This window comes from Microcaecilia unicolor, chromosome 6 (genome assembly GCF_901765095.1).
Source record: "Microcaecilia unicolor chromosome 6, aMicUni1.1, whole genome shotgun sequence".
NCBI classification, from domain to species: Eukaryota; Metazoa; Chordata; class Amphibia; order Gymnophiona; family Siphonopidae; genus Microcaecilia; species Microcaecilia unicolor.
The window spans coordinates 10,934,560-10,962,203 of NC_044036.1; the positions used below are offsets into that span (position 1 = coordinate 10,934,560).

The 27,644-nt window shown below is 48.1% G+C and overlaps 1 protein-coding gene across 1 annotated transcript; it reads right to left on the minus strand.

Moving 5' to 3' along the window:
- Positions 1 to 351: 351 nt before the first annotated feature.
- LOC115471760 (beta-1,4-galactosyltransferase 2-like) lies at positions 352 to 27,239 on the minus strand. Its single transcript, XM_030205576.1, is given in 6 exon segments — positions 352 to 2,199; positions 4,943 to 5,047; positions 7,629 to 7,751; positions 27,034 to 27,069; positions 27,071 to 27,134; positions 27,137 to 27,239. Coding segments are annotated over 6 exon segments (582 nt in total). The 3' UTR covers positions 352 to 2,048.
- Positions 27,240 to 27,644: the final 405 nt, after the last annotated feature.

Genomic DNA, 27,644 nt, shown 5'->3' on the forward strand with positions numbered 1-27,644 from the left:
ACAAATATTCCCCTCCCCCGGTCACCCCCACCTCCCCCCATCACCTTCTCTCCCCCATCATCTCCACTCCCCCCCCATCACCTCCCCTCCCCTTCCTCTACTATCCCTGGTGGTCTAGAGGTACGAGGGTGCTTCAACTCTCGGCGGCTATTTTGAAACGCCGAGAGCCAGACTCACAGTATGCAGGGCAGCTAGCAGCAGCGCTCCGGGCAGGAAAGAGGGGGCTCTTTCCTGCCCCGAAGACGAAGAGGTACCTCTAGACCACCAGGGATAGTAGAGTAAGGGGAGGGAGGGGAGTCCTGCCCCCGCCAGCCAGCCCATTTGTCCAGAAATCCGGACAAACGGGAAGGCTGGCCAAATCCGTCCGGATATGTCCTCAAAAAGAAGACATGTCCGGGTAAATCCGGACGTATGGTAACCCTAGGGGAGGGGGAACAAGGCTGAAGATTCTCTTAGGGTACCTAATATCTTGCACCAGTCCTGCCCATGTGGACCTCTGATGACGTCCTGCCGCTGCTGTTTCCTTTATCGTAGTCTCCATGGAAGTCAGATTTACACTCCCCCTCCCCTCCAGTAAAAAGCACAAACCGGCCCACCCTAAAAATAGAACCTAAGGGTCCCATGATAACCACATCAATAGAAAAATCCACAAAACTGGAACCTTTAATAGCACTACATTAAAAAAAAAAGAGTCTCTTTTTACCAGTTTTGGTAGAGAAGCCGGACCGTAGGAACCTAGAAATTAGGGTTGATACTCATTCAAGCTGCTACGGGCCTAGCTTTCCCCTACTGCATCTGTAGTTCAGATCTTGCTAGGGAATCGGAACTACAAATCCAGACAAGGGGACAAAGACTGAGCTACATCCATTTATACGGTTGGCCTGGGACGAGGTGGCCACCTTTACCAGTAACGTAACAACACTAATACTGGTCAGACCAGCTTGGCTCAGCTCCAAAGGTCTGGCTTGCAGTGATCCTGGCTTCCCCAGGGGTCATCCCTTCCCCCCCCCCCCCCCCCCGACACTTTTTGTTAATGACAAGTTTTAAAAAACGCAGCATCTCCGTGGGTCTTCTGGCACATTCTCCGCTGAGCTATCCTTGTAATGTTACGTTACACTTTTTTTTCACCAGAGCTGCTCCTCGGTTCGGCCAGGGAGCCTTTAAAAGCAAATAACCCCTTACTCTTCCAGCCCTCTGATATGGCACCCGTCAGTCACGTTCTCCCACCCAAAGCCACAGGCCGTCACTTCTTGTTTAAGGAGTCACATCTGAACCTTGCACACCTGGCAGCAGGCTGAACATCTGGGAACAACTGTCTAGGGCCGAGCAGGGCAAAGGGCCCCTCCTGTAGCTCAAAGGCCTCCTTCAAGGGAGGTTGTTATCCACGCATTACCCCACCACAGATTACGTGGAAAGTTCCGATCGTTGGACCTTCCCAACTTAAAAGTTACATTTAAAAAAAAATCCAGAATGCAGAGGGATCCCGGACATGGCAACAGTCCTGAAAGCTGCGTAGCAATTCACAGACCAGTCACGTACCCTCTCTAGAGCTGTTCATTGCCCCTGAATGCGTCTGAGCAACACATTTCTTGTACTCTAACAGGGTCCATAATAAAATACTGTGAGCCTGGGGCTTTTTAGTGGAAAATCTCTAAGCCAGACTGAATACATCATGACCAACACAAGTTGGCGTTGTCTTACTGTCATCATTTCCCTCCTTTACAGTCTATTTTAAATTTAAACAATGCCTACTCATATTCTTGCCCTCACTTCCCACTGTTAAAATCTGTAGCCCCACTGAAAAGCCCAGGAAAAAATGGACGTCCACCAGCAGGGGGACGGTGGGGAGTTGTGGGGTTGTGTCTCTGTGTGTGTTGGGGTGAGAAGAGGGCTCCAGCTCCTTTCTGCAAATATTTTGCCCCTCTCTTCAAATTCCAATCGCTGGGAAACAGACGGTGTTGAGGAAGGCAAGCGGGACTCCAGTGTGGTCATGTGGAAGAAAGCTCTGGACAAGCTCATGAATCTGGCACAACCGCAGGCAACTGGTCCTATCCTCGTGGGGGCCGTGCTGGAGGTTTGCCAATGTCCACGGTGATGTTCGTATACAAAGGGTGTTTGGCCACATTGATCACGTGGTACTGCAGGGAGTTGATTCCATCTCTTTTCATGGTCATCTTCGTGTTCTGGATTTTTGTAAACCTGGGCAATGACAAAAGGAGAGACTTTTAACGAGGCAGCATTGTACCTGCAGCTCCAGAAGTTTGGTGCTTCTGTTGCAGTGGTGTAGCTAGGTGGGGCAACAGGGGCCTGGGCCCCCCAAATTTGCTCTGGGTCCCTGGTTGGCTGGCGGGGTCCCCAACCCTGCCAACTGAACACTTCGTCCAGTGCTGGTCTCCGGTGCCGCCGCATTGCCTGCTCTGCTCTCTCTTCCCATCACGTCAGGCACGCTCAGTTTCACTAAAAGGAATGTGCCGGATGTGTGGGCAAGAGAAAGCAGGGCAGGCAATGCGGAGGCGCCGGAAACCAGCACTGGACGAAGTCTTCAGCTGGGGGGGGGGGGGGGGTTGGGGACCCCCAGGAGTCAAGATGTACAATGGCAGCAGTGGGCAGCGGGGGAGGGCGGCAGTGGGAGGATGGCAGCGGGGCGGCGACCAAAAGGTGCCCCCTCCAACTTGGAGTCTGGCCCCCTCCCACCTCAAGGTCTGGCTACGCCCCTGTTTGTTGGGTGAAAGTGGCTGAAATTCCTGAACATGGGCAGAAACCTGCAAAGAAGCTCAAAGCATGAGCGACAGCAATCGGCTGGTTTCAGCCAGATCCCTTTAGAGGGACAGGATTAGAGGACGTGAATTTCCAAAGGTTCTCAGACTTGGCAGGAGGGGGTAAGTTCTGTAAAACTAGAGTGTTTTGTCTTTTGCTGGTACAAATGCTATGTCTAGGGTACCGTGTCTGCTTCTCTGCAGTGATCAGGAGGCTCCCAGATATGCCAATTCCAGGTTGGAAACTTTGTGGCCAGTTCCTGGTTTTGAAATTAATACCCCAAAGGAGTTCGGAATTTTACTGCCTGACAGTGGCGTACCAAGGGAGGGGTGGGGGCGGCGGTGGGGGCGGTCCGCCCTGGATGCACGCTGCTGAAGGGGTGCCGCGCGCCTGTTGGCCGAGTCCGCTCGTTCCCTCCCTGCTGCTCCCTCTGCGCGGAACAGGTTACTTCCTGTTCCGGGGCAGAGGGAGCAGCAGGGAACGAGCGGACTCGGAGCCGACAGGCACGCAGCACCCTCCCCCCCCCCCCAGCAGGTAAAAATGCACCGGGGGGGGGTCGTGCTGCACCCAGGGGGGTGTAATTTCACTGGGGGGGGGGGGGGGTTGCACTGCACCGGGGGGGGGGGGGGGGCGCATCGGCGATCCGCCCCGGGTGCACGCCGCTGGGGGGGTGCCACACGACTGTTGGCTGAGTCCGCGCATTCCCTCCCTGTTCCGGGGCAGAGGGAGCAGCAGGGAACGAGTGGACTCGGAGCCGACAGGCGCGTGGCACCCCCCCCCCCCCAGCAGGTAAAAATGCACCTGGGGGGGGGGGGGGTCGCGCTGCACCCGGGGGGGGGGTGTAATTTTGCTGGGGGGGGGGGGCGCATCGGCGATCCGCCCCGGGTGTCAGCCAGCCTAGGAATGCCACTGCTGCCTGATCCTGTCCATTGTCCTATAATGCACTAGGATGGTCAATACTCCAGGATTGTTCTAAAATCTCCAGCCTGGCACTGGGCAACTTGGCATCTCTGAGCTCCATGTGATGACGGCCAGGCTGAGCCATTGATCTGCAAATAGTAGGGCCTGCGAGTTCATAGATGCGACAGAGGTAAACCCAAGACTGGCTCAGCCTGACATGGAGAGACCTGAACCTTGTGGCTCAGTATTAGGGAAAGAAATGTGCCACCCTCCATATTTAACCTGCACTTTAAAGCGTTCCGCTAACAAGTCTGAGACACACACCAGCGAAGGATTCGGATTAGCAAGACCCCGTTTCTTGGGACACACCCAGCCAGTCAGGCAGAGGCGTAGCCAGACTCAGTATTTTGGAGGGGCCCAGAGGTAAATTGGATGGACCCTTCCACAAGCTGTTTCAACATAAGTGTTTTCAATTGCTAGGACAGGCAAAGCTTGCCTGTCCCTCACTACTGAAAATGTGATAGCACCCCCCACTGGTAGGTCTGTAGGTGGAGGACTCCAACTCAACTTGCGACACACCTAGTCAGTCAGGTTGTCAGGATATCCCCAATGAATATGCATGAGACAGATTTGCATGCACTAGCTTCATTCTATGGAAATCTATCTCATGCATATTCATTGTGGGTGTCTTGAAAACCTGACTGGCTAGCTGTGTCCTGAGGACTGGGTTGAGAACCCCGGGCTTAGAGAGAACAGTGCAACAAACATATACCTTTAATGTCTTCCGTGCCAGCAGAAACCACCTCCTCCATCCAGAGCAGTGGCGTACCAAGGGGGGGGGGCAGTGGGGGCGGTCCGCCCCGGGTGCACGCCGCGCGCCTGTCTGCTCCGCTCGTTCTGTGCTCCCTCTGCCCTGGAACAGGTTACTTCCTGTTCCGGGGCAGAGGGAGCATGGAACGAGTGAAGCAGACAGGCGCGTGGCACCCCCCACCCCCCCAGCAGGTAACAATGCACCCGGGGGGTGTCCTTTCGCCGGGGGGGGGGGGGGGGGGGGGGGGAAGGAGGTGTCCTTTTGCCGGGGGTGGAGGGGTTGTGCTGCACTCGGGGAGGTGTCCTTTCGCTGGGGGGTGGGGGGGGTCGCGCTGCACCCGGGGGGGGGGGGGGCATCAGCGATCTGCCCCGGGTGTCAGCCACCCTAGGAACACCACTGATCCAGAGATTTGGAAAATTATCCCTAATGTGGACCACATGATGAGTTTACAGGCAGGACGAGGCAGAAACTCACCGTTGAGGGTTGGCCTCATTGTGTTTGTCCCGTTCGTGTTTGATCATCCGATACCTCCCAATCCGGATGTCTGGCCGAGACACTTTCATTCCATTCAAGGTTATCCTGAGAGAGAGAGGGATAGTAAGGCGTGGGAAGGGGAAAAAAGAAAGGAGAACATTTTAAAAACACAAATTAGAAAAAGAAACTAATCTGGAAACTGCAGAAGCCAGACGCTGCGGAAAGAGAAAGAGAAACGCAGCTCCTTCTGTGCTGTGCAAAATACGAAGATGCCAGACAGGCACATTGCTCAAACTGAGAGAAAAAAATGAAAGAATGAGCAGGAAAAACCTGCAGTCCTGGGGAAAGGGAAGAAATCATCATTAGATCAGTAAAATATGCTGAGCTCAATATTCAAAAGCTGTTATGTGGATGCGGAAGACGCTTGCGATGGTCACGTAAATGCTGTATTAAACAAAACTTCCTGGGGTCTGAACGGATAAGTTTGGACATTTAAATTATTATTATTTATCCAAAAAAGGGGAGGAATTTGTAGCATTCCAGGGGTGACGCCACGTCAATGTGTAACTTAAATGTCTAAGCACAATATTCAGCCCAAAATGCATAAGTTACCAGCCCAAAATTCAAAGGATTTATGCTCTTAACTTTGAAAATTAGGATCATAAATTGGTCTCTGAAAATTTACTAAGGCTGAGTGCATAAATTTTTACTTAAAATTTCACTAAACTTCTAAATTTAGGAGCATAAAAAGGGGTGAATTCGGGGCAGGGAAAAAGGTTACGGGCTTAGCATTCATTTTCAGCACTTGGCTAATGAATCAGACTCAAATCTAAGCAAATGAACAACAATCCGAAATTTTTAGCACAAATTTTCAATGAATTTTTAGCTGAGAATTTAGGCTCCTAAATTTGGCTAACATTAGGAGAGAAATTTAGGAGAATAAATTTAGGCGCTCGGCTTTTTTTGAATCTTGGGCCGCCGAGGGGGGGGGGGGGGGGGGAAGGGGATCAAGATTCCCTGGGCCCAGCCTCCAAAGGGGGGGTCCGGCGCCAGAAGGTTGTTCTCCCTCGGTCTGTCTCTCTCTGGCTCCTGTGTGTCGGGATCCGGGTGATTGTGTTACCGTGATAACCACACAGGAGCAGGAGAATGGCAGACTGAGGGAGGAGCAGACGCAGGAAAGTAAGGGGTAAGGGGGAGGCAGGGGGCGGTGGCAGCCCAAGTGGGGAGGGGGGGGGGGGGCAAGGCAGCTGTGGTGGCCCTGCTCCGAGCCTGGCTCTGTCTCTCCTCAGCCCTGATCTTGGGTTCTACAGATCTCGGTGGACCACATAAATAGCAATTATAATGTGAAAGATCTGATTTAATGTCACTGAATATACACATGATCTGAAATATCTAAGCTGCGGTAAAAAGTGGCCTTACCGTGGCCCTACGTAGATTTTTCCTGCACGCTAAGGCCGTTTTTACCGCAGCCCTAAAATGGCTGATTTTCTATTTTGTTATTGATAGCCATGTGCTAATCTTGTCATTCGTGAGCAGCCATTAAAAAAAATTACCGTGGGAGCACTTACTGTGGTGGAAGGGGCTCACGCGGTAATCCTGCGCTAACCAGTTATCATGTGGTAATGTAAATGTGCTAACTGTTTAGCACAGGGATGCCCACTCTCCCCCTCCCCCCTCGATACGCCCTCTCCCAAAAACCTTTTACCATGCAGTTAGCGCGCACACGTTTGACAATTAACGTAGGACGCCTGAGCGCATCCCACAGTATGCCACTTTAAGCTGCTGTTTATCAAACAGAGGCAATGTGCAAAGGGGGCAAGAGTCCCCCACCGGATCTGAAGATCGGCTGGATAATATTTGTATTCCATGGGTGGCACACACAGTAGATGATGATGACGGCAGAAAAAGACCTGTAGGTCCATCCAGTCTGCCCAACAAGACAAACTCATATGTGTATACCTTACCTTGATTTGTACCTGTCTTTTTCAGGGCACAGACCGTACAAGTCTGCCCAGCAGTATTTCCTGCCTCCCAACCACCAGTCCCGCCTCCCATCACTGGCTCTGGACAGACCGTATAATTCTGCCCTCCGCCCACCAGCCTGCCCGTTTGTCCAGAAATCCGGACAAACGGGCAGATTTCCTAGCCTCCCCTCCCCTTACTTACTACTGCCCTGGTGGTCTAGTGACCTCTTCCACCTTTGGGGCAGGAAAGAGCCCCCTCTTTCCTGCCCGGAGCGCTGCCCTGCACGCATCCTTCCTGTTCCTGATCTCGGCGCCGATTCAAAATGGCCGCCGAGAGTTGAAGTGACCTTGCGAGACTTCAACTCTTGGCGGCCATTTTGAATCGGCGCCGAGATCAGGAACAGGAAGGATGCGTGCAGGGCAGCGCTCCGGGCAGGAAAGAGGGGGCTCTTTCCTGCCCCAAAGAGGTCACTAGACCACCAGGGCAGTAGTAAGGTAAGGGGAGAGGTGACGGGGAGGGGGAGTGACGGGGTGTGTGACAGGGGGGAGGGGAAATGTGACAAGGGGTGGAGCGAGGATGTAAAAGGGGGCGGGGCAGGATGGAAAAGGGGGTGGGGCATGTGTCCTCCTTTTGGGGGGGACAAAATATGGTAATCCTACTCCTGGGCCTTATTATCTGTGTCACCCATCAAACCCTGCACCTTATCATCTTTACCACCTACCTATTGTAAATGTCATCATCTTCTCCTCCCCAGCCCCAGTATTCATTGGGGAAGCCATTGATCTTTAAGAACTGAGTTTTGCTCAAGCCGGATACGCCACCAAAGTAACCTGCATAAGGAAGCCTACAATGGACAAAATGACAAAGGTATTGTCACAAAATCATTCACCACACTCTACCTACAAAATGCAAAGGTTCAAGGCAGATACAACAATAAGGTCTTTCACACAGTTATAGCTTGCCTGGAATTTCACAGGGTTCTACTGAAACTGGCCTACAGGACTCACAGAATTAGTCAATGCAAGCTGGTAATTCACTGTGACGTTTTAACGCTCATTTACTTATGTAGACCCAGTGGCGTACCAAGGGTGGGGGGGATGGGTGTGGTCAACCCTGGGTGCAGGCGCTAAGGAGGTGCACTGAGCAGTCGTGCAGCTGTCGGGTCTGCTGGTCCCTTGCCCCCTCTGATGTCAACTTCCTGTTCCAGGGCAGGGACCGAAGAGCTGACAGTAATGCAACTGCTCAGTGCAACCCCTTACTGCTTGGAAGGAGGCAGCTGGAAGGGAGAGTGACGTGCCTGGAGGAGGGGGCTTGCTTCGCCGCCAAGGGTAGCAATCAAGTTAGGTACGCCACTGTGTATACATGAGGTAAACTGAGCTGCAAGATGTAAAGGGCACAGAGAGTGCTACTGACAGAGCTGTGATCAGAACCCTGGAAGAGGGCCTGATTCCCAGCCCTGTTCCATAATCCTTAAAGACTAAAGTGGATGTCAGGAGTGTTTCCCTGATGTCTTGTTTCGGAGTTCTGCCTCTTTAAGGCAGTCGGCACATTTCGATAGGCTCCTAGAATGTATACATTTAGGCGGCAAAAGTGTGGGAAAAATTAAGCACCAAAATTCCGACATCAGCAGATCAGTTTAAGCAGGAGTTCAAAACATTCAGACTGCGGCAGCTAGCCGGGCTGCCTCCCGTGGTCGGTGCTGAGCCCGGATAATCAATGCCAGGGCACCTACTGGTGACTGGCATTCAACATCTGAGTGTTTTATGGCTGGTTTCAATTTAAACATCCAAGCCGATATTCAGTACTGACTGGTTAAATTTAAACCGGTCGAAGGTATTCCAGCTATTTTGGCCGCCAAATTAGCTGGCGATGCACTGAATATCAGCAGATAGCCAGTTATATCACGTGATATAACCAGCTATTTATTTATTTTATTTATTTATTTAACACATTTATACCCCACATTTTCCCACCAATAGTAGGCTCAATGTGGCTTACAAGACCGTAGGGAAAGCTACCGCATTTCAAAAAAGATATAGTGGAATTAGAAAAGGTGCAGAGAAGGGCGACGAAAATGATAAAGGGGATGGGACGAGGCTAAAGCGGCTAGGGCTCTTCAGCTTGGAGAAAAGGCGGCTGAGGGGAAGCCCCGGGATACATGATAGACCTCATAGACCCACCAACCCAGAAACACCACAGGATCAACACGAACATACCTAAATCTCCACTACCCAAGCTGCAAAGGACTGAAATACAAATCAACCTATGCATCCAGCTTTTCGTACATAAGCACACAAAAAGCCGTGAAAACAACTTATGATCACCTAAACTTCCGGAAATCATTAAAAACTAACCTGTTCAAAAAGGCATACCCTACCGACCCAACTTAAATGCCTGTACCCTGCAACACAACGAAACCAAAGCTCGTAATGGACATATAATAATTCTTCCTCTCTACGATTCCATAATGTGTCTGTACACACGAACCTTATTCTACCACAACATTCCTGTATTTGTTCATACCGGAATTGGCGAACGCCTTTACGGTACTATGTAAGCCACACTGAGCCTGCAAATAGGTGGGAAAATGTGGGATACAAATGTAACAAATAAATAAATAAATGAAATTCAGATAATCAATCTAGATCCTTAAGAAGAGGAGATGTTTTAACGTAACGTGGCGATCTATGTATAAGGTGGGCAGACATGTTTTGTGCAGTTTGTAGTTTTCTTAGGAGACTCCGCTTAATACCTGCATAAAATGCAATAGTCAAATATGGTTAAGACTAACGAATGAACTACAGCGCCAAAGACTGATCTTGAAAAGAATGGTCTTAATCTTTTAAGTTTCCACAATGTATTAAACACATTCGGGACTACTTTGGAAATTTGGCAATCAAAAGAAAGAAACTGATCAATTAAGATTCCCCAAGATTTTCATTGTTGAATCCAAAGACTAAGTAACATTATCAGTCTTAAAATTTGAGATGGCTATTGGGTGATAACAACTAGTTACTATCATAAATTCTCAGTTACGCTCTCTATTCTTGTCCAAATAATCCCTTACGTGGTATTTCCTTTTGTTCCTGATTATGCTAGTGCATAAGTACATAAATGTTGCCATACTGGGAAAGACCAAAGGTCCATCGAGCCCAGCATCCTGTTTCCAACAGTGGACAAATCCAGGTCACAGATACCTGGCAAGATCCCAAAAAAGTACAAAACATTTTATACTGCTTATCCCAGAAATAGTGGATTTTCCCCAAGTCCATTTAATAATGGTCTATGGACTTTTCCTTTAGGAAGCCGGCCAAACCTTTTTTAAACTCCACGAAGCCTTTAACACATTCTCTGGCAACGAATTCCAGAGTTTAATTACACGTTGAGTGAAGAACATTTTTCTCCGATTCGTTTTAAATGTACTACATTGTAGCTTCATCGCATGCCCCCTAGTCCTAGTATTTTTGGAAAGTGTAAACAGGCGCTTCACATCTACCCGTTCAACTCCACTCATTATTTTATAGACCTCTATCATATCTCCCCTCGGCTGCTTTTTTACCAAGCTGAAGAGCCCTAGCTGCTTTAGCACTCTTTTATTTATGATTCTTGAAGGTTTTTAATATCTTACACTGTGACTGCTTCTACGTCTACTATCCTCTGACCTGAATATGTATAAGTGACATCAGTGGGTATGATGGACAAAGATCTCTATTTAAACAGTGAGGTCCGTATTGGAGCGCTAAAGAAGGAAGCTTGAGGAAGGTACAATCATTGCCTTTCAGAACGACTGACCTCTGACTTGAATGTGCATGAGTGACATTAGCAAGTGTAGTGGAGTGAGATCTCTATTTAAATGGCCACAATTTCGAAGGTATCGTAAGCTGTTCTGATAAGACGAGTAGCACAATCATAGAACCCCGCTGGGTTGAGCTTGCGCAGAGAAAACATTCCACCTTCTGAAAGATGGTAAGAATGTACCAGACCATGTAGCGTCGATAAGCAGCAATGTGAGCAGAGAGCATAGCTCCCTGGAAGACTTTCTTTCCTAAATGATAGGCCTTGGTGACGAAGGAACTTTCGATAGGTTTTTGGAGTAACCTTTGACAAATATTTTCTGAAGGAATGAGTGAGAATGCTCTGGATCCTGAAGAGATGTGGAAGATGAAGACTCATCCATCACTGTATCTAACGCTGACATAGATGGAATAAGCTGTTGAACAATGATTGCGCAGAAGTAGGTCTATCTGTACTGATTGTATTTCTCAGTGTCAGGTGACTCCATAGAAGAGATACCGGTATTATGCTGTTGTTGTTGAACAGAAAGTGAAACCATGAGCCTGTTCTTAGTGGTAGGAGTGTCCGTGTTGGTCTGTTTGTGCTTCAACAGCGCTTTCGTTGAGAGTTGACAAAAGCAGCTTTTCTTCAGGCTATTGCTGATGCTCCAGAAGTTGCTACACTAAGAGCCTGGAAATCTCAGGGGGAACGGGAGCCACTTTCATCACTGCCTAGTGGTCCCCTTGGGCAACTGGAGTCTTAAGCTCACTGTGCTTGAAGTTAATGGTCTTTTCACAGAAGATTCTCGGCTGGTATTACCAGTGGCTGAAGTCTTCTGAGCAGAGGAGCTCTTCTTATGCGATTTTTCAAGATTTTTCTTCTTGGCTTCAAAATGCTTCCAAAGGCAATTAAGATGATCTCTCCGTGCTCTAGGTGGCATTCGAGCATAATGTTTACAGTACTTCTAATCATGGTCAAGACCCAAGTTCAATGGCACTCGGTATGCACTTCAAAATTCTGGATCTTTCTGCTGCATTTTGGGCAAGGTCTGAAACCCGACTTCCATGCCGTAATAATTTTATTTATTTATTTATTGCATTTGTATCCCACATTTTCCCACCTCTTTGCAGGCTCAATGTGGCTTACAATACATCATGAATAGTGGAAATATATAAGAAAATAGACATTTAGTAATAACAACAGGGTCTTTGGTAACATGATGATGATAAGGCATGATAGTAATTTAACAAGCAGATATAATAAGAATTATTTAAGAAAATACACATTTAGTAATGGCAGAAGGATCTTGGGTAACATGTTAACGAAAAACATGATAGAAGTTAGGAAGCAAATATTGTCAATGCAGTTCTGGATACGTGTACAGGAATTCATATTTGTTAATCCTTGTTGTATGGTTTGTTAAAGAGATGGGTCTTCAGTAGAATTCGGAAGTTAGCTAGTTCGTACATCGTTTTTAAGTTGCGTGGCAGCGCGTTCCACAATTGTGTGCTCAGGTAGGAAAAGGTTGACGCGTGTGTTAGTTTGTATTTGAGACCTTTACAGTTGGGGAAGTGAAGATTAAGGAATGTGCGGGATGATTTTTTTAGCATTCCTGGGTGGTAAGCCTACCAGGTCTGACATGTAGGCTGATATAATTCAATTATAATTATATAATTCAATTAAAAAAAAATAACAAAGGAAATAAAAATGACAAAAACAGTGTCAATGAAATGACAATTTTTAAACAATCGTACAGGAGAGCTTTGTTTCACATCCAGTCAGCAGAGCAGAAAAAACAAAACTGATTTGCTGAGGAGACAACTTTGCATGAGAAGGGCCGTGCGTGCTCAAGAACTTTAAACCATATTCTGAGCTCTCCCGGCACCAGTGGATGATGTCACCCACTTGTGTGCCTGACTCCATCCTGTTTGTGGGTGGAAAAACAAGGCTTGACCACCAGGACATCTGAGTGTTAAAAGTTAAATCTGAGTAACTTACAACCCCAAGAATGGTGATGTTCTCCTTAAGAGAGATGGAAAAGGAGTTTTGTTCCTTGAAAACCAGATAGCCTCAGATTTCTGAGGATTGAGGACCAGTCAGTTTTGAAGTAACCGGTATGCAATAGCATCCAAACAAAAACTGAGTAGATGCAAATCCACTTCCAGGTCGGCTGTTACTACTACTACTATTTAGCATTTCTATAGTGCTACAAGGCGTACGCAGCGCTGCACAAACATAGAAGAAAGACAGTCCCTGCTCAAAGAGCTTACAATCTAATAGACAAAAAATAAAGTAAGCAAATCAAATCAATTAATGTGTACAGGAAGGAGGAGAGGAGGGTAGGTGGAGGCGAGTGGTTACAAGTGGTTACGAGTCAAAAGCAATGTTAAGAGGTGGGCTTTCAGTCTAGATTTAAAGGTGGCCAAGGATGGGGCAAGACGTAGGGGCTCAGGAAGTTTATTCCAGGCGTAGGGTGCAGCGAGACAGAAGGCGCGAAATCTGGAGTTGGCAGCTACTATATAAAGCAGCCGACTGCAAAGTACTGAGTGATAATATTTACAGGAGAGAGAAACATATTAACCATGTTGCGGATAAAATAGGCCCTTGGGACATGGCACAGTTGAATGGTAGAAAAGTCGAAAGTTGGGACTTGTATTCTACTAAAACGCTGTACTACGACTAGGAGAAACTCGATCATGCAGCTGATTTAAAACAAAGTTATTTTTTTTCACTTAACAAATGGTTGAGCTGAGGAATTTGATGCCAGAGAATGTGGTTCTGCCTAGTAATATGGCTGAGTTTTAACATGTTTGAACAAGTTTCTGAAAAACAGATTCATTAACAATTTGCCAGACAAATTTTAAGATCATTGCCTTTGACTTCTGGGAGTGAGCAACAGGGAATGGATCTCCTCATTTGAATCTTTTGGGTCTTGCGAGAGACCCAAATTGGTCACTCTTGGACTACTACTATTTAGCATTTCTATAGCGCTACAAGGCATACGCAGCACTGCACAAACATAGAAGAAAGACAGTCCCTGCTCAAAAAGCTTACAATCTAATAGACAAAAAATAAAGTAAGCAAATCAAATCAATTAATGTGTACAGGACGGAGGAGAGGAGGGTAGGTGGAGGCGAGTGGTTACGAGTCAAAAGCAATGTTAAAGAGGTGGGCTTTCAGTCTAGATTTAAAGGTGGCCAAGGATGGGGCAAGACGTAGGGGCTCAGGAAGTTTATTCCAGGCGTAGGGTGCAGCGAGACAGAAGGCGCGAAGTCTGGAGTTGGCAGTAGTGGAGAAGGGAACAGATAAGAAGGATTTATCCATGGAGCGGAGTGCACGGGAAGGGGTGTAGGGAAGGACGAGTGTGGAGAGATACTGGGGAGCAGCAGAGTGAGTACATTTATAGGTTAGTAGAAGAAGTTTGAACAGGATGCGAAAACGGATAGGGAGCCAGTGAAGGGTCTTGAGGAGAGGGGTAGTATGAGTAAAGCGACCCTGGCGGAAGATGAGACGGGCAGCAGAGTTTTGAACCGACTGGAGAGGGGAGAGGTGACTAAATGGGAGGCCAGCAAGAAGCAGATTGCAGTAGTCTAAACGAGAGGTGACAAGGGTGTGGATGAGGGTTTTGGTAGAGTGCTCGGAAAGAAAGGGGTGGATTTTACGGATGTTGTAAAGAAAGATGTTGGTCACTGTGGGCTCGATGGACCATTAGTTTGAGCCAACATGGCATCTGTCCTGTTATACAGTCAAGGTTGACTAGAATGGTAAAAACATTGGCCATCTGATGTCAACAGAGCAATACAACCAATACTGAGGCAGCCAGGGGCAAGGATTACTTACTGTTATGCTGCTAATGGCAGGTAATTTTTTTTTTTCTGAGGGATTTAGAGACCTACAGAATAATGAATCAATGAACGCTCACATTCTCCAACCACCATTCTGTTTAGACTATGTCATAAGAGACAATAGCCTTGTACAGCTTTGCACTGTAATGATGCTCCACAAATGTACTCTACACTGCATTAATTGGAAGGGCAATTAAGTCCAATTAATAGCTGTTATGGTTTCCTAATGGAGCTGTCAGCAGGTCAGGAGTTTCATCAGTCACTGCAACAGCCACATGGGCTGAGAGCTTTCCCACAAGGGAAGGGAAGGAGGGGAGGGAAAGGCCTGGATATCAGGTAGGCAGATGCAACTGAAAAGCTGATGTAACATGCTGTGCGTCAGAATGGCTTGCTGAGCTTCAGCGCAAAGTTTTCTAACAACATGATGAAAAAAATGTTTACTTCTGATGTAGTAAACCAATGAATGAAAATACCCACAGAGTTAAAAATGCACGCTGACGCGAAGAAACAGGACGTAGCATTGTGGTAACATATCGTCAATTTTCACATTTAAAGGAAGGTTTTTCTGTCAGTGTTTGAGTCAATCCCCATTCACACACTGACAGGAAGAGAGGAAAACTGAACTTCCTCCCAAGAGCTACTGGGTCAGGACGGCTGGGACAAGAAGACTTTTGACCAAACAGCCACCAATGGTCAAATAATATCTGGTTCCAGGAAGACATCAAGCAAGACTCTACTTTCAGCCACCATCTTGCAAAACTGTGGCAGCTGACTCTAGTGGTTCATCAGGAAGCACTGCTGGGGTCAGTCTGCCAAATATGGATAGTCTGTCCTGATGCACGCATCACTTCTGCCTTTCAGCACCCAGTGAGCCACCATGGATAGCTCTGTGAGGTCAGAGGTTGGAAGCATCTAGGGTCCCAGGAGCCATCAGGGTGGCTTTGTGGATTCAGGAGGTTTGTGGAGTGAGGGGTCCTTTTACTAAGATGCGCTGAAAAATGGTTTGCGCGCGGGTTTCGGGTATGCGCTGATCCATTTTTCAGAGCGCCAATAAAAAAAAGGCCTTTTAGTTTTGCCGAAAATGGACGTGCAGCAAAATCAAAATTGTCATGCATCTATTTTGAGTCTGTGACCTTACCGCCAGACACTGACCTAGTGGTAAAGTCTCACACTGTAACCGGGCAGTAATGACCTACACACTCGGCTTTACATCCGAAAATAACATTTTTCGGCCGCGCACCAAAAGTGAAATGACTGCAAGAGCCACATGGTTGCCGGGCAGAAACTCCATTTTGGCGCACGTTGGACGTGCATAGACGCTTACGCGGCTTAGTAAAAGGGCCCCCAAGTTTGTGGAGCGAGTGGTCTAGGCTTCACAAAGGTGATTTTGTGGTTGTGGGATCCAGGGCCCAGTGGGGAGACTAAAGTCTCCAATGACCTATTACTGGCTAAATCCAGAGGTCAATATTCCATCCTCATTTTTCTTGATCTTTCCGCTGCTTTTGACACTGTTGATCACAGCATACTTCTCGATACCCTGTCCTCACTTGAGATTCCAGGGCTCTGTCCTTTCCTGCTTCTCTTCCTACCTCTCCCTCCGCACCTTTAGTGTTCACTCTGGTGGATCCTTTTCTATCTCTCTGCCTGTCGGCATACCTCAGGGTTACTACTACTACTACTACTTGACATTTCTAAAGCGCTACTAGGGTTACGCAGCGCTGTACAATTTAACATAGAAGGACAGTCCCTGCTCAAAGGAGCTTACAATCTAAAGGACAAATGTACAGTCAGTCAAATAGGGGCAGTCAAATTGGGGCAGTCTAGATTTCCTGAAAGGTATAAAGGTTAGGTGCCGAAAGCAACATTGAAGAGGTGGGCTTTGAGCAAAGATTTGAAGATGGGTAGGGAGGGGGCTTGGAGTAAGGGCTCAGGAAGTTTATTCCAAGCATAGGGTGAGGCGAGGCAGAATGAGCGGAGCCTGGAGTTGGCGGTGGTGGAGAAGGGTACTGAGAGGAGGGATTTGTCCTGTGAGCGGAGGTTACGGGTGGGAACGTAAGGGAAAATGTGGGTAGAGAGGTAATGAGGGGCTGCAGACTGAGTGCATTTGTAGGTAAGAAGGAGAAGCTTGAACTGTATGCGGTATCTGATTGGAAGCCAGTGAAGTGACCTGAAGAGAGGGGTGATATGAGTATATCGGTTCAGGCAGAATATAAGACATGCAGCAGAGTTCTGAACGGATTGAAGGGGGGATAGATGGCTAAGTGGGAGGCCAGTGAGGAGTAGGTTGCAGTAGTCAAGGCGAGAGGTAATGAGAGCGTGGACGAGAGTACGGGTGGTGTGCTCTGAGCGCAAAGGGCGAATTTTGCTGATGTTAAAGATAAAGAAGCGACAGGTCTGGGCTATCTGCTGGATATGCGCAGAGAAGGAGAGGGAGGAGTCAAAGATGACTCCGAGGTTGCAGGCAGATAAGACGGGGAGGATAAGGGTGCCATCAACTGAGATAGAGAGTGGAGGAAGAGGAGAAGTGGGTTTTGGTGGAAAGACAATAAGCTCGGTCTTGGACATGTTCAGTTTCAGGTGGCAGTTGGACATCCATGCAGCAATGTCGGATAAGCAGGCCGATACCTTGGCCTGGGTCTCTGCGGTGATGTCTGGTGTGGAGAGATACAGCTGGGTGTCATCAAGATGATACTGGAAACCATGAGATGAGATCAGGGAGCCCAGGGAAGAGGTGTAGATTGAAAAAAGAAGGGGTCCAAGGACAGATCCCTGGGGAACTCCAACAGAGAGCGGGATGGGGGTGGAGGAAGATCCATGAGAGTGTACTCTGAAGGTGCGGTGGGAGAGATAGGAGGAGAACCAGGAGAGGCCAGAACCCTGGAACCCAAATGAGGATAGTGTGGCAAGAAGTAAATCATGATTGACAGTGTCAAAAGCGGCGGATAGATCAAGGAGGATGAGGATGGAGTAGTGGCCTCTAGATTTGGCAAGGAACAGGTCATTACAGACTTTAGAAAGTGCCGTTTCTGTCGAGTGTAGAGGGCGAAAACCGGATTGAAGCGGATCAAGGATGGCATGAGAGGAGAGAAAATCAAGGCAGCGGCTGTGAACAGCAAGCTCAAGTATTTTGGAGAGGAAGGGTAGAAGGGAGATGGAGCAGTAGTTGGAGGGACAGGTAGGGTCAAGTGATGGTTTTTTTTGAGGAGAGGTGTGACTACGGCGTGCATGAAGGTGTCAGGGACAGTTGCAGTGGAGAGAGAGAGGTTGAGGATATAGTAACATAGTAACATAGTAGATGACGGCAGAAAAAGACCTGCATGGTCCATCTAGTCTGCCCAAGATAAACTCATATCTTGAATTTGTACCTGTCTTTTTCAGGGCACAGACCGTATAAGTCTGCCCAGTAGTATTTCCCGCCTCCCAACCACCAGTCCCGTCTCCCATCACCGGCTCTGGTACAGACCGTATAAGTCTGCCCTCCCCTATCCTAGCCTCCCAACCACCAACCCCTCTTCCCCCCACCTGCTCCGCCACCCAATTTCAGCTAAGCTTCTGAGGATCCATTCCTGCTGCACAGGATTCCTTTATGCATATCCCACGCATGTTTGAATTCCATTACCGTTTTCATCTCCACCACCTCCCGCGGGAGGGCATTCCAAGCATCCACCACCCTCTCCGTGAAAAAATACTTCCTGACATCTTTTTTTGAGTCTGCCCCCCTTCAATCTCATTTCATGTCCTCTCGTTCTACCGCCTTCCCATCTCCGGAAAAGATTTTTTTTGCGGATTAATACCTTTCAAGTATTTGAACGTCTGTATCATATCACCCCTGTTCCTCCTTTCCTCCAGGGTATACATGTTCAGGTCAGCAAGTCTTTGGTCATACGTCTTGGAACGCAAATGCCATACCATTCTCGTAGCTTTTCTTTGCACCGCTTCCATTTTTTTAACATCCTTCACAAGGTACGGCCTCCAAAACTGAACACAATACTCCAGGTGTGGCCTTACCAACGACTTGTACAGGGGCATCAACACTTCCTTTCTTCTGCTGATCACACCTCTCTCTATACAGCCTAGCAACCTTCTCGCTACGGCCACCGCCCTGTCACACTGTTTCGTCGCCTTCAGATCCTTGGATACTATCACCCCAAGATCCCTCTCCCCCTCAGTACCTATCAGACTCTCCCCGCCTAACACATACGTCTCTCGTGGGTTTCTACTCCCTAAATGCATCACTTTGCATTTCTTCGCATTGAATTTTAATTGCCAAACCTCAGACCATTCTTCTAGCTTCCTCAGATCCCTTTTCATGCTTTCCACTCCCTCCCGGGCGTCCACTCTGTTGCAAATCTTAGTATCATCCGCAAATAGGCAAACTTTACCTTCTAACCTTCGGCAATGTCACTCACAAATATATTGAACAGAATCGGCCCCCAGCACCGATCCCTGAGGCACTCCGCTACTCACCTTTCCCTCCTCCGAGCGAACTCCATTTACCACCACCCTCTGTCGTCTGTCCGTCAACCAGTTCCTAATCCAGTTCACCACTTCGGGAGCTATCTTCAGGCCCATCTAGTTTATTTAAGAGCCTCTGTGAGGAACCGTGTCAAAAGCTTTGCTAAAATCTAAGTAGATTACGTCTATAGCACGTCTATGATTCAATTCTCCAGTTACCCAATCAAAGAATTCAATGAGATTCGTTTGGCACGATTTTCCTCTGGTAAAACCATGTTGTCTCGGATCTTGCAGCTTGTTGGCTTCTAGGAAAATTCACTATCCTTTCCTTCAGCATGGCTTCCATTACTTTTCCAATAACCGAAGTGAGGCTTACCGGCCTGTAGTTTCCAGCTTCTTCCCTATCACCACTTTTGTGAAGAGGTACCACCTCCGCCGTTCTCCAGTTCCTCGGAACCTCTCCCATCTCCAAGGATTTATTAAACAAATCTTTAAGAGGACCCGCCAGGACCTCTCTGAGCTCCCTCAATATTCTGGGGTGGATCCCATCCGGTCCCATGGCTTTGTCCACCTTTAGCTTTCCAAGTTGTTGATACACACTCTCTTCTGTGAACGGTGCTATATCCATTTCATTCTCAGGTGTACTTTTGCCAGTCCCTCGTGGTCCTTCTCCAGGATTTTCTTCAGTGAAAACCGAACAAAAGTAGCTATTTAGTAAATTGGCTTTTTCTTCATCATTATCTACATAGCGGTTCGCTGTATCTTTTAGTCTCACAATCCCCTTTTTAGTCCTTCTTCTTTCACTAATCTACCTGAAGAAATTTTTTGTCGCCCCTCCTTACATTTCTAGCCATTTGTTCTTCCGCTTGCGCCTTCGCCAGACGTACCTCTCTCTTGGCTTTCTTTCAGTTTCATCCGGTATTCCTCCCGTGTTCCTCTTCTTGAGATTTCCATATTTCTGGAACGCCAACTCTTAGCCTTATTTTCTCAGCCACTTGCTTGGAGAACCATATCGGTTTCCTTTTCCTCTTGCTTTTATTTTACTCTCCTTACATAAAGGTCTGTGGCCCTATTTATTGCTTCTTTCAGCCTGGACCACTGCCCTTCCACTTCCTGTTCGTCCTCACAGCCCATCATCTCCTTCCTCAGGTATTCCCCCATTTTACTAAAGTCAGCACGCTTGAAATCCAGGACTTTGAGTTTAGAGTGGCCGCCCTCCACTTCAGCCGTTATATCAAACCAAACCGTTTGATGGTCACTGTTTCCCAGATGTGCACACACTTGCACATTGACACACTATCCCCATTTGTGAGCCCCAGATCCAGCATCGCTCCCTCCCTCGTGGGTTCCGTCACCATCTGTCTGAGCAGAGCACTTTGGAAAGCATCCACGATCTGTCTACTTCTTTCCGATTTGGCAGACGGAACCTTCCAATCTACATCCGGCAGATTGAAATCTCCCATCAACAGAACCTCTTTTTTCTTTCCTAATTTTTGAATATCTGCAATCAGATCTTTATCTAGTTTCCTCTAATTGTGTGGGAGGTCTGTAGACAACACCCACGTGGACAGAAGTTTTATCCTCTCTTTTTAAGGTGTCCATATTGCTTCTTCTTTTCCCCAGGTCCCTGTCATTTCAGTCGCCTGATATCATTCCTCACATACAGAGCTACTCCTCCACCTTTACGACCCTCTCTATCCTTCCTAAATAGATTATAGCCTGGTATGCTTGCATCCCATTCGTGGGAACTGTTGAGCCATGTCTCTGTGATTGCAACAACATCTAAGTCTGCTTCCACCATCAGGGCTTGAAGGTCATGAACTTTATTGCTTAGACTATGAGCATTTGTGGCCATTGCTTTCCACCTATATTTCTTGGTATGTGTTTTAACATTAGTGATTGGGGGTGTCTTTCACTTTGGGTACCTTCATGTCTTTTTGTTCCAACTTTATTGCTTTTTCCTCTGCTTCAGTTCTATTTCAGGAGCATTACAGTGCTGTAATGGAGCAAAAGAATTCTTTAGTGGCAACACTTGTGCGGGCGGATGCTTCTGTGTCACATGACGAAGTCTGCCTGAGCCTACTGTGAACCATCTGTTCTTATGTGGTTTTATTCTTTGAGGGAGTGGTGAGAAGCTATTTCTCTGTGCAGTCCTAGAAGCTGGTTTAATTGTATCCAATTCTTGCATTACTTTACTGAGCTCTTGTTTAAAACTAGATAGTGAAGACAGATAGGGCAAGGCTTTAAGTCTCCAGATGATTGGCCTTGAAACTAAAGTACCACAATTGTTGCAGAGAATAAAAGTCATGCTGATTTTCTTGAATTGGGTATGAACAGGTGTACTTAGTTGGGGTTAACAGTCTGTAAGACTGCCTGTGTATGATGAAGTCTGTACGACTACCTGTGTATGATTAACGTTAATGAGGTTTGGTTTGTCTATAAATGAGTGGAAAACCCTGGGGTGCGTGGGTGGGATTCTAAGTCCCAAGTGCCAGCTAACTACTGTTTAAGGCAATTCTCTGGGTGGGACCAGAATTTTCACATGATTTAACTTCCAATTTTGCCCCAGAATATAAAAAATAAGCTTCCTTGTTGTAATATAACTCCAGATATTCCCAATAATTATATCAGTTTCAACAACTGACAGATGGAAGGGGTGACAGTATGAGAGACTGGTGTTAAGTAAGTTGGTGGGGATGGGATCAGGGAACAAGTGGTGCATTTCGAGGAGGAAAGAAGGCAGGCGGTTCCTCCTCGGTGATATCAGGAAAGGAGGAGAAAGAGGTCTGGGTTGGTTGGTTGAGGGAGAGGGTGAAGGGTGAAGAGGAGTAGGTGACTTGGTAGTGAACTCAAGGTTGATCTTTTGCACCTTGTCGCGGAAGTAGTCAGCCAGTGATTGAGGTGAGAGTGAGGGGGTGGTGGGGAGCGGAGGGCACTTTGAGGAGGGAGTTAAGGGTGGCAAAGAGACGACAAGGGTTGGCGCTGAGAGAATTGGTCAATTGGGTGTAATAGTCCTGTTTGGCAAGGAATAGGGAGGACTGGAAGGAGGATAGCATGAATTTGTAATGAAGAAATCTGAATGGGTACGAGATTTCCTCCACAGGCGTTCAGCAGATCGGGCGCAGGAGCGAAGGTAATGGATGCAAGGGGTCAGCCAGGGCTGGGATTAGTACGCCTTGTGGGACGGGAGATGGATGGTGCAAGGGTGTCCAGAGCAGAGGAGAGAGTGGCATTGTAAGCGGAGACAGCCTTGTCGACAGACTCGGAGGACATGATGGAAGGGAGGAGATTAGAGATAATGGAGGATAAGGTGGGAGGGTCGACAGCCTGGAGATTCCTGGAAGTAGTGGTTAGTGTTGGGCGGGACTGCGGGGAGGGTGATGAAGTGTGAAGGTGATCAGGTGATGGTCAGAGAGAGGAAGAGCTGAGGCGCAGAAATTGGAGGGTGAGCAGGTAGAGGAGAGGACGAGGTCAAGACAATGGCCAGATTGGTGAGTAGGGTGGTGGAGCTCAGTTGGAGGTTGAAGGAGGAGGTTAGAGTGAGGAACTGAGAAGCGTATGAGTCGGATGGGTTATCAGTGTATGTTAAAGTCTCCAAGAATGAGGGATGGGGATGAGGGCTCAAGAAAAACAGAGAGCCAGGCATCGAAGTCGGTAAGGAAGGAAGATAGGGACTTATCAGGGGGGCGGTAAATGACTGCAACTCTGAGTGGCAGCGGGTAGAATAGACGGATGGAGTGAACTTCAAAGGATGAGAAGCAGTGAGACTGCGGTAGGAGGAGAGGTTGAAAACTGCAGGAGGGCGAAAGTAGTAACCCGACGCCCACCGCGGCCAACTGGGGGGGAGAATGGGAGAAAGATAGCCTCCATGGCATAGGGCCGCGACTGAGGCAGAGTCGTCAGGGGTGAGCCAGGTTTCAGTTAGGGCGAGGATTGGAGAGAATGGGAGATGAAGAGGTCATGGGTAAAGGAGAGTTTGTTGCAGACAGATCGGGCATTCCATAGGGCGCACGAGAAGGGGAGGGAAGAGGGGGAGAGGAGGGGAATGGAAATGAGGTTGGAGACATTCCGGAGTGGTCTGCATAGATAGGATGAGGATTGGTGTGGGGGACCTGGATTGGGATTGATGTCCCCTGCGGATAGTAGGAGAAGGAGTAAGAGAATACGAAGAAGGGTAGGGGAGGTAGGGCGACGAAGGCGGGATGTGCATAGGAGGAATGGAGATGGGTCAACAGCAGGAAGGAAATGTTGAAGGTTGAGGGCTAAGGAGAAGGAAGGGGAAAGGAGAGAAGGTGAGGTGATGAGGGTAAGGGGAGGGTAAAGTGTAGCAGCAGTGCAAAGTGTTTTGGGTTAAGAAGTAGGTTGGGAAGGGACAGCATCAGGAAGAGAGTGTGATAGGGGACATGGCATGCAGAATTGGATTGCTGGAACACTGGAATGTTGGAATGGGTGAAACTGGTAGGCTGGGCTACTGGGGGAAGGTGATGAATTAGGAATAGATGTAGTTGGAAGAGGTCAGTAGTGATAATTTGGCTGTAGGGAGGCTATTTAAGAGATGTCACTCTAGGGGTGGGAGGGACTAAGCCTAAGAGACAGAGCTGTTCTGCAGGAGACTATCTCTAAAAGGTGGTCTCTGAAAAAGCAGTGGTTTTGAGGCTGAAATCTGCTCTCCCAGAAAGAACTAGTCACACCCACTAAGTTTGAAACTTAGTGGGTTCTGTTCTTGGTCCCCCTCTTTCTATCTACACTTTCCCTTGGTTCATTAATCTCATCCCATGGCTTTTCCTACCATCTCTATGCTGATGACTCCCAAATCTACCTTTCTCCCTGATATCTCACCTTGCATCCAAACCAAAGTTTCAGCGTGCTTGTCTGACATTGCTGCCTGGATGTCTCAACACCACCTGAAATTAAACATGACCAAAACCGAGCTTCTCATTTTTCCCTCCTAAACCCACCTCCCCACTCCCCCCGTTTTCTATTTCTGTTGATGGCTCTCTCATTCTCCCTGTCTCCTCAGCTCGTAACCTTGGGGTCATCTTTGACTCTTCTCTCTCCTTCTCTGCTCATATCCAGCAGATCGCCAAGACCTGTCATTTCTTTCTTTACAACATTCGTAAAATCCGCCCCTTTCTTTCTGAGTACTCTACCAAAACCCTCATCCACACCCTTGTCACCTCTCGTTTAGACTACTGAATCTGCTTCTTGCTGGCCTCCCACTTAGTCACCTCCCCCTCTCCAATCGGTTCAAAACTCTGCTGCCCGCTCGTCTTCCGCCAGGGTCGCTTACTCATACTACCCCTCTCCTCAAGTTGCTTCACTGGCTCCCTATCCTTTCGGGGGTCTGCTATTTTGTTTTTATCATCATTTGTAGGGTTACTATATTTTGTCCCCCAAAAAGGACACATGCTCCGCACCCACCACACACCCAGTCCTGCCCCCTTTTCACACCCTACCCCGCCCCCTTTCACGCCCTCACTCGCCCCATCACATTTTCCCCTCTCCCTGTCACACACACCGTCACCCCCTCCCTAACCTTACTACTGCCCTGGTGGTCTAGTGACCTGTTCAGGGCAGGAAAGAGTCCCCTCTTTCCTGCCCGGAGCGCTGCCCTGCATGCTTCCTTCCTGTGCTGATCTCGGCGCCGATTCAAAATGGCCACCGAGAGTTGAAGTCTCACGAGGTCACTTCAACTCTGGCGGCCATTTTGAATCGGCGCGAGATCAGCAACAGGAAGAAGCATGCAGGGCAGCGTTCCGGGCAGGAAAGAGGGGGTTCTTTCCTGCCCTGAAGGCGGAACAGGTCACAGACCACCAGGGCAGTAGTAAGTAAGGGGAGGGGAGGCTAGCAATGCACGTTTGTCTGGATTTCTGGACAAACGGGCAGGCTGGCAAAACCCACCCGGTTGCCCGGACATGTCCTCAAAAAGAGGACATCTGGGTAAATCGGACATATGGTAACCCTAATCATTGGGATCATGTGAATTTTAAGTGTTAAAATGGGTCATATTGAATAAAAGTTTAGGAAACACTGCATGAAAGAGTCCTGGTCAAACTATTCATGGAGGAATTCATTACCAAATCACCTACACCATCTGATTAACTATTGACCACTAGGAACCAATGGCGTACCTACATTTGTTGCCACCTGGGGGAGCATATCCCCCCGCCTCCCGGCAGAGCACCCCCCCCCCCCCGTCTCCGAGCAAGGAAGGTGTGTGCGGAGCACCACACAGCTGTCGGTTCAGCCGATCCCCTGCCCTCTTGATGTAAACTTCCCGTTCCAGGGCAGGGGACCAGCACAGCCGACAGCTCCACACATGCTCCACACCCCCTCTTGCTGCCTGCACCCAGGGCGGACTGCCCCCACCGCCCCGAAAGCCAGACACAAAGAGTCTTTTGCTCAGCTTGGAGACTGTACCACCTGTTTTCAGGAGCAGATCGATGGTAAAGCCAGGCCCTGAAGAGGTTGAGAGGTTCTCTTTAATGAACTGTTCCCAGTATCAGAGCTCAGCGCCATATGCTCCGCACCTCAGAGGCAAAGAGCTTCTCTCTTAGCGTCTGATCCAAAATCTTCTCTTGGGTACTTGCTTGTCTTCCAGGCCTATGACTTTTCCCTGCCTTCTAGGTCACATCTGCTCTTTTTCTAATTTAGGCCTTGGCTCCAGCACAATGAGATGGGAAGGTTTTCGTTCAAACTTTGGATTCCCTGCTAGACTAGAACCTGCTACTAACTGTCCAATAAGGACCTGAGCTATGAAGAAAGAACCTGAGCCAAAACAGCCCAAGTTCAACTGCAGGAACCAGGAGGAGCTTTTCACGTTGATATTCGAAAGGAATTATCCATAGAACGGACACTGTCCCCTACCCATGAACTTCAGTAGTATTAGCTGTATAATGCCACTGAAAGACCTTACAGACCGCCCTGGCATTATTCGGACAGGGCCACCAAGTGGAACAAGGCCTGGACGGTCAACCCGCTACCCGTACAGATGTGTGGTTTAATTTCGATCAGCACAAAGACTATCCTAAATTAAAAGGATTAGCTAAAACAGATCTACCACTCCAGATATATTTAGTGCCACTCACCCCTCTGAATAGGAGGGCTGAATACAGGCGTTTAAAAATCCACTGGATAATGGCTGTATTCTGTATTTATAAAAGTGAACGGGTGTAAGAGACACATATGCAGTACAAACCTTTGCCGCTGTTATACTCTAATACTACTACTACTTAACATTTCTAGAGCGCTACCAGGGTTACGCAACGCTGTACAGTTTAACAAAGAAGGCCAGTCCTGCTCAAAGGAGCTTACAATCTAAAGGACGAAATGTCAAGTTGGGGCAGTCTAGATTTCCTGAATAGGTGCCGAAGGCGACATTGAAGAGCTTGAGTAAGGATTTGAAGATGGCATTTGTCCTTTAGATTGTAAGCTCTTTGAGCAGGGACTGTCCTTCTATGTTGAAGTGTACAGCGCTGCGTAACCTAGTAGCGCTTTAGAAATGTTAAATATTAGTAGTAGTAGGCGAGGCAGAAAGGGCGGAGTTGGAGTTGGCGGTGGTGGAGAAGGGTACTGAGAGGAGGCTTCTTAACCCTGCGATCTAGTAGCGCTATAGAAATGATAAGTAGTAGTAGTAGTTAACCCAGTCCTCAAGGCATACCTAGTCCCTTCAGGTTTTCAGGATATCAGCAATGAATATGTATGAGCTCGATTTCCATGCACTGCCTCCTTTGGTATGGAAATCTATCTCATGCATATTCATTGTGGATAGCCTGAAAACCTGATGGGACTAGATGTGCCTGGGTTGAGAAGCATCGCATTAAAGCTTTGAGCCTGCATTTAATTGGAACAAAAATGTCCGATCAGTACCAGGTCCAGAGTTTCTCATAGTGCATCACACATGACACAAGCACAGTGAAGGCCTCTTTTCTCCTTCCAGAAACCACAAGTCACTTTTCCTTCTTGTTTTCTGCCGTTCCACCCCATCCCTGGACCACTCTTGCCCCATGCTGGCAGCAGCCACAGTATAAAGTGGCCTCTGCCCCACCTCACCTGAAGCCAAACTTGTCCATGGCAATGGCGAAGTGTCGGCTGGTCATAGCAATGGTAGAGGTTCCGGTCATCCATGGGGACCAGGTCAACATCACTGATATGAAACAGTCGTAGGGCTCCTTCAGCGCCTCCAGGAAGCCGATATTCAGGAGCTTGGCTCGGTTAAAGGTGTCCTCGCCATTCTGAGGGAGAAGGAATAAATACATCTTTAGGAGGGGCTTCTTAGAGCAAAAGGGGGAATGGAGCCTTTTCTGTCTAACGGCATCAAGACAGCACAGCAGAAACTCAAAAGCATCAGCCCTCTGTCAAAGATTAGGCTTGCACACCAACCAAGTGTCCCACTTTCGTGTGCAAGAGTGGGAAACTTCCACCCAATACAGCATTCAAATGTCTCTCCAGGAGAAGAAACAGGAGATGAACTCTGCCAAAACACACAGGCAAACTCATCAGCAGGGTTCATCTAGGGAATGAAGATAAAGATCGAGTTCACTCAACTTGGCCAACTTGTCAGGGGTCGCCAAATTCTTCCAATGTATTGACTGAACCTTGGTTGTGATGAAGTTCTACGCCACACAGTATAAAGAGTTTCTCTATTGAATCTCATTGATTTT